Source organism: Mirounga leonina, unplaced genomic scaffold (genome assembly GCF_011800145.1).
Source record: "Mirounga leonina isolate KUSES-001 unplaced genomic scaffold, KU_Mleo_1.0 Mir_169, whole genome shotgun sequence".
NCBI classification, from domain to species: domain Eukaryota; kingdom Metazoa; phylum Chordata; class Mammalia; order Carnivora; family Phocidae; genus Mirounga; species Mirounga leonina.
The window spans coordinates 19,320,091-19,327,330 of record NW_023270431.1 but is presented as its reverse complement, the minus strand read 5'-3'; the positions used below and the strand labels follow the sequence as shown (position 1 = coordinate 19,327,330).

Below are 7,240 nucleotides of genomic sequence, written 5' to 3'. Positions count from 1 at the left end.
GAAAGAAAGAAAGAAAGAAAGAAAGAAAGAAAGAAAGAAAGAAAGAAAGGAAAGTTTACTGTACATGGAAACAAATTTAAGACTATCCATCTGATGACCTTTACATACTGGTCTCTTTCTCGTCAACACAAGTACACTATAATATTTTCAAAAAGAAAAAACTTTTCAAAGCCCAAAGAGTTTTAATTAATATATACAAATCCACAGGGATGAATTCATCTTTCACCTGCTTTCTCCAATGGGTAAAGTTTTTGAGATAACAAGTTGATAATCTTAATAGTTACAAAAATGAATCATAATAAAGATGTTACAACTGAGCTAATATGTTAACATTGTGAGTCAATCCATGGACAAGGATTAAGTCATTTGGCAAATGTTTGTCCTATCTGTAATGTTCTAGACACTGCACCAGGTACAGAAGACCAGGGCTGAACAGGACAAGATGTAATCGTTGCCTTATCAGATAGAAAGGTATTCCAGATTTGATGCCATCAACCAGAAAAAAAAAGATACAAAAAGCTGAAAGTGAGTTGTTCAAGTTATGTGTATTAGTGACATTAAGTATGTAAGTTAATAAACAGGGCATCTGGCTAAAGAATTTCAATAACAATTTTCTCTCTAAGGAGTGTACCACGCTCCCCCAAAGGGTAATATACTGGTGACGATGAGCTATCCTGGAGTCAAAGGATAATGGCTAAAATGCTGCGGACGTGTTCATTTCTGATACACCAGTGCTACTCTGAGATATCAGCTTGATATAAGCCTTCATGATTTAAGTATTACTCTAAGATCATCTACAAAGACCAATAGAAATGAAATTTCTCAGGCATAGGATATTCCCAAGACAAATATTACAAGAATCTTGCACATTTCCACTGAAACTGTACTCTAAAAAGGACATAAACCTCCCAAAACAGACCATGTAGACATCCGCCTGGGAGAGAAGGAGCAGGTATTCAGGAAAAGGCAAGGCCTTTGGATTACTTAAATTTTCGCCTCTTGTGACAATTATTGTCTTAAAAAAGATATCAATTGCAGTTGAGTTGCCTAATTAACATAATTTTTAGTATCTAGTTTTAGATATCACTAGCCAACCCAAAGACTTCTTAGAGATATCTGGAGGTTCAATCTGGAGAGAGGTTGAGAAATCAGAGCTAGTGATGCAGAGTCTTATGCATGAAGATCAAACTAAGTGAGTATATAGATTTCAGAGGATAAGAGGCCCAGGGTCCAGGGTCCTTTGAGCCCTGCTTCTCTGCATGGATGCCTGTGCCCTGGCCTGGGGTGAGGAAGGAGAAATCATTGATGGTCAATTAACAGAGAGAAGTAAAGCTGACTGAGGGTGAGTGAGTGAGTGAGTGAGTGAGTGAGTGAGTGAGTGAGTGTGTGTGTGTGAAAGAGAGAGAATGAGAGAGAGAGACAGGGAGAGGAAGTGAGAGAAACAAACAGGAAAGCCCGTGCCCATTGGGTGAAGACTGACTTAATCTCTAATTAGAAATCTCTGGTGGCATCCCATTCTAATGAAAACACAATTCGGGCGCCTGGGTGGCTCAGTCGTTAAGCGTCTGCCTTCGGCTCAGGTCATGATCCCAGGGTCCTGGGATCGAGTCCCACAACGGGCTCCCTGCTCGGCAGGAAGCCTGCTTCTCCCTCTCCTACTCCCCCTGCTTGTGTTCCTGCTCTCGCTATCTCTCTCTCTGTCAAATAAATAAATAAAAATCTTAAAAAAAAAAAAAAAGAAAACACAATTCAAGCTCCTTTCCAAGACTTGAAGGCTTCACTTATATAAACTGTCCCCCACCTCCCTCACTGACTGCATCTCCTCCAAACTCCCCTTTTGCACTCCTCTCCATCTACAAGCTCTCCAAACACCCCCAAATCATTCATGCCTCAGGGCCTTTGCAGTTGCTGTCCCCTCTTCCTAGAAAGCCTTTCCTTCTGCTCTTCACTTGACAGTTGCTTCTCATCATTCACATATCAGTGCAAATATCACCTCCTCAGAGAAGCTCTCTGATTGCTCTAAAGAAGCTCCCTCTCTAGAACACCCCGGGGTGTATTGCCTTGTATCTGAAAGATATTTTTTCATTTATTTGTTCTTTGTTTATTGACTCCATTTCTCACAAAACATAAGGTCTGTAAGAGCAGGGGCTCTGTCTATCTTGTTCAACACTGCATGCCCTATCCCCCTACATCACCCATTATGTAGCAGATACTCAGTAAACATCAGTTGAAACTCAATTCCCACCTTAAGGATGACTATGCAGAAAGTCACCCAGCATTTACCACAAAACCACTCTCTGCTCCCTTGCCACCCCTACCTTCCACCACAGTGACTGCGACCCACAACCATATCAACTCCGGACCCGCTTCTACATACAACCTCTGGCAGGTCGCTTCCCTTGCAAGAATCTCCAGCTTCCGTGCCACATTTTCATCTGGAGACTTCATTCTCCTCATCTACAGACCTTTCCATTCCCAACCAGATAAAAGTAGGTCTAGGTTTAAAGAATCCTTCAAAGACCAGCATTACATGCTACTAAGCACACTGTGTCTTAGGTATAAGGGCAAAAAGAGAGAATGGGGAAGAGCATCTTTTTACCCAGCTTTTCAGTGTTTGTGATTAAAAATAAAATTTAAAAAAAATTCCCAAGGGCTGGGTGCTTTCCTTCCTCTCTTTCCCAGTGGTCCAAGAAAAGGAAAGCCCCTCCCTGGTCGATACAGAAGGCTGACAGTAAATGGTAAGCTGGCCACCACCCCCACCCCCAGATGACAAAAAGTCTCCAAGAAGAGGAAATATGAGCATGGAACAGAGACTCAGGTCCTCCTGCCCCTTACTTTCTTTTACCCTCAAACTCATCCCCAGCATTTTACCCCTTCTTAGCCTGACTGTATCACAGCCAAGTTCCTGATCAAGTCTAAGACCCTACTGCTTATTCAGTGCTGGGAGTCACCATCAGGGGAAAGAACTCCTGCTACCTCACCAGATGAGGGAACAGTGCTTCTGACATCCTAATACAGAACCAGAAACACAGTTTCCTACTGACACGCTGTAGTGTCCAATGCATCCGTTGTATGCTATACATCAAGCTTGCTCCAAATCAAATAATTTTTTATGGAAGCATAATTAACATACAGTCTAATAACAAATATATTTTTATTTTTAACCCATAAAGGGTTCACCTGGAAATTCTGATCTGTGCTATTTTATCCATTGTAGTTAGAATAAACAGGAGAGGTTCATTTAAACTGTGAGCGTAGGGATGTACCCCTGGGAAGACTTCTTCCAGGCAAGAAGGTTGAATAGGAACTTCAGTAAAAATACATTCAGAATGAAAAGAATTTTTGGAACACAATCCCTTGGAGATAACATATCGTCCTGAATTTGGCCAGACACAGCACACCAAAGTGGCACATCAAAGATACAGAGAAGACAGAAGATACCTAACTGATGAAGTCGGAAGCTATCAGAAGGAAAGGCAAAGCATACAGACCCCCTGTTCAAGACGCCCAGACTGAGGGGCAATTAAGAAAGTATATTCAGATCAGAGGATATATAACTTGAGTGTGTGCAAGACAAAGGTGAAGCATATGCACAAAGAATGGAAGAATCCGTGAGGAATGTGTGCTATGGAGGTTTCCTGGGATGGTGTAAGGCAGAGGTTAAGCAGACTTTCATGTGATCCATTCTAAGTCACTTACGCTGGGACAATCTTAGTGTTTTTTTAACTATAAAATGGAGTTAATTATTCCTGTCTCACACAGTTGGTGGGAAGATTTAATAAAATAACGCATGTGAACACACTGGGGATCATAATGGGTGCCACAGGAGTTTTGTGTTTTCCTTACCGCCTTGATATGCATCACCTGGAATGTATATTAAATAGCTATCCGGCCCCCAACCCTGGATAGAAGCCAAGCGGTAATCTGCATGGCTAGCAGAGGATGTTTGTCAGAGACATATGGGAAATGTGGCATATTTCACCTCTCTCCTATAGTATTCCACATGATGTGGAACACAGAAGTATCTCCAACAGAAGACAACAGCTGGACAGATTTACGTCTGTTTGTTTTAACAGTATGTCTTTTAATGGTATTCTTCTGCCAATTACTATCTATTCCTTTCTGATCCTCAAAGATTTTTATGGATTTGGGGCATAAGAACAAATTGAGTATTTCCAACAAATCTACTGAAATGTGGTCTCATTTTACTGCATCTTTATAAGGAGACATACAATCTGGGACTGGGACATTCAGGGACTATGGTAAAAATATCGCTCCAGGAAAGAAGCCCCACTGAGCAAGGAATGAAGATCTCCTCCTCCACATGAACAATTAAGGAAGGCTCAGGAAGCCAGATCAGGGTAATAGAATCAGTTTCTGAAAAAGTTTTCTCCTTATAAACCAAAGTTGCCATTATCTAAAGTGTCTCTGAGTCAGGGTGCCTGGGTGGTTCAGTTGCTTAGGCGTCCCACTCTTGATTTCAGCTCAGGTCATGATCTCAGGGTCCAGAGATGGAGCCTGGTGTTGGGCTCTGTGCTCAGCAGGGGGTCTGCTTGAAGATTTTTCTCCCTTTGCCTGTCCCCTCCTTCCCCCATTTTCTCTCTCTAAAATGAACAAATTAAAAGAATAATAATAATAAAGTGTCTCTGAGGCAGCTGGCCTTAGCTGCAACAGATTACAAAACAATCTGACTGTCTCTTTTGCATATCTGGGTGTGAAAAGCAATCCTTCCTGAGAAGAAAAGGAAGCCACACAAACCAATTTACAAATGTCCAATCAGCTTGCTTTCAAAAGGAAAATAACCTGGCAGCCTGAGCAGATCTTCCCAAATACTTAACATCTCCGTGTAAATAAAAAGATAGTGTTACCGTCTGCAGTTGGGAGAGGAAGTTTGAAGACCGGAAAGTCAAACATCCAGGCCAGCAGAGCATAGGCAGCCGTCAGAAACCTAAACCTCAGTGTGAAAATGGGGAGAAGAGCCAACGAGGGCAAGGAGTTTCTGGCCTTCCTGCAGTTCCCTTAACTATCCACCTAAGCATAGTACTCGGATGCATGTGACTTGTTTGAGCTTAGAATCTGCGGTTTACGTGGTTTCTGATGGCATCCACGGATGTTACTCTCATCCCCTCTCCCACATACAGTTTTTAAATATTACCTTTTAGTAGCGAGCACCTCCCCCCTACCTCCCTCCCTACCCCTTCTACTGAAGATCCTATAAGGTGTTTGGGGTTTGTTTTTAGTTTCTAGAAATCGTCTATAGATTTTCTTTTAAGCCAAAATAACAGCACAGAAGAAAGAGGCTGCGCTCTCCAGAGAACCCTAGAGCAAGGGCCTCAAAATGACAAGTTGCTCCTTTGTTATCTTGAAAACTAAAGGCAGCCCAAACCCTGCGAGTTTCTCACCACCGCTCTTCCCCCCCTCAACTGCCTCGGTGCTTGTTGTGTTAGGTCTAGCTCTACTGTGGCGGGAAGGAGGGTTTGCTGGAAATGTTTCTACGATAAAAGACGAGAACCTTCCAGACCTCTAGCCCCCGTTCGCGAATAGACCTTTTTACAAAACAACGGTGAGCAAGGAGCCCCCACCCTTGCCGGCACGCGAGTGCCCAAGCTCCCCCGAGATTAGAGGAAAGCGGGTCCCAAAGCAGGTCGTCTCGACTCGCAGCGCCCCTCCTCCCGCCCTGGGGATCCGGGCGCCCCGCGGCTCCTCTCCGCGGCGGGCGCCCCGCGGCCCCTCAACCGGGGGGCGGGCTCACGCGAGGGTGCGCGGAGGGGGCAGTCGGTTCAGCGTGCCCTCCACGCGCGACGCTCAGCCTCGGAGGCTGCACAGACCCCAGGCCGCCCCAACCAGGGTGGGGAATCCGGTCTCCCCGATCCCTAGTCTCCCTCGCCCGGGCAATGCCAACCCGCAGGGAAGCCGGCGGGAGTGAGTTACCGGCCCAGGCCCAGGAGCGCAGGCTGCAGAAGCGTGCGGGGCTCGGCGCCTGGGGGCCCGCTGCTCTCCGCCCACCGCCGCTCGCTCCAGCCGGCTGCCGCGGCGCCTGCCGCATCGGGCCGCCGAGTCCCGAGGCCGGCGGAAACCGGAGGAAGGTGGCCGGGTCAGGGGCGGCGCGGGCACGATTCCTTCTCCGCGGACCCGGCGGGGAAGCCGCGGGAGTCCAAGGCGCCCGCCGGGCCGTGCGCTGCCCTCCACGCCCGGGTCCGTATCCCAGGCGACTGCGCCGAGCGCCCTCGGAGCCGCGGGGAAGCTCCTCCTGCTCGGCTGCTGGCGCCAGACGCGCGGTGACCACGGCCGCCCCCAAGTTCACGAAGGAAGGTGCAGTGCAGAGGGAGACCAGGGGTTCCGCGTCCCCGGAGCAGGGAGGCGGGAAAGCAGCCGAGCCCGTACCTTTCGGGCTGGGCGGACACCGGCCGCGCGCCCTTCCCGGGCGTCCCGGACAGGAAAATCACCACGAAGGGAGGGCCGGGGAAAAGCAGCGGGTGGCTTCAGGACGAGGTAGGAGGATCGAGTTCCACAGCCAAGAAGACACTCCCATCCCGCCTCGGTTTGTTTGGAAAGCTGCAGGGGCGAAAGTGTGGCGCGGCCAGGGTACTCCCATTCCCCGCCGGGCTGGCGGGCAGCAGAAGTAAACACATTTGCTTGGCGCACCGGGGACTCCTGCGACACCAAGTGAGGCAGGAGTTTTGGTCCCTCGCAGAAAGGGAGCGGGTGTTCAGAGCTCCAGAATTCCTGGGCTCCGCCTTTCAAGGACAAACGTGTTGGTCCCTTTTGTCTTTTGGAGGAGGTATTACTTTAGGGAGAAGGAACGAAGGTGGGACGTGCCTTTTCTTTCTTGTTAAAAGTAGCTCTCTTGAGAAAAGCATAAATGAATAATGTCCTCATACTTGGATGGCTCTGAATACTTTTTATATTTTAGTGTTTGTGAAATAATTCATTGTCTAGCAACATTCAGTTAATAGCTCCAGCCTTTGGACACTGAGCATCGCAATCACGTGCTGTCAAATGACCCCAGAGAGAGGAGCCACAGACTTGGATATAATTCAAAGCGGCAATGTGTCCTGGCTCTGAAACAAAGTCCTTCATCTGTGAGGGACCTGCTGGTATTTGTGTTAATTTTAACAACAGCCCTAGGAGACAGCACTTGTTACTTTCCCGGTTTTACTAATCCAAACACTGAGAGCGTTCAGAAAATGCCTATCTCCTTCCTTTTCTACAAATTGCCTTTGAAGTAACGTACACAAGT

General features: G+C 47.1%; 1 protein-coding gene across 5 annotated transcripts in view; it reads right to left on the bottom strand.

The window, feature by feature from the left end:
- The window catches only part of ST3GAL6 (ST3 beta-galactoside alpha-2,3-sialyltransferase 6), a 59,827-nt gene extending 53,127 nt beyond the window's left edge, over positions 1 to 6,700 (bottom strand). For 2 of the 5 annotated variants that reach the window (XM_035015205.1, XM_035015206.1), the window contains exon 1: positions 6,385 to 6,700. Coding sequence is in view for 1 of the 5 variants with exons in the window: in XM_035015200.1 (XP_034871091.1) it covers positions 5,932 to 6,046 (115 nt within the window). In the remaining 4 variants the exon portion in view is untranslated. The other 3 variants (XM_035015203.1, XM_035015200.1, XM_035015202.1) reach the window with 2 other exon arrangements.
- Positions 6,701 to 7,240: the final 540 nt, after the last annotated feature.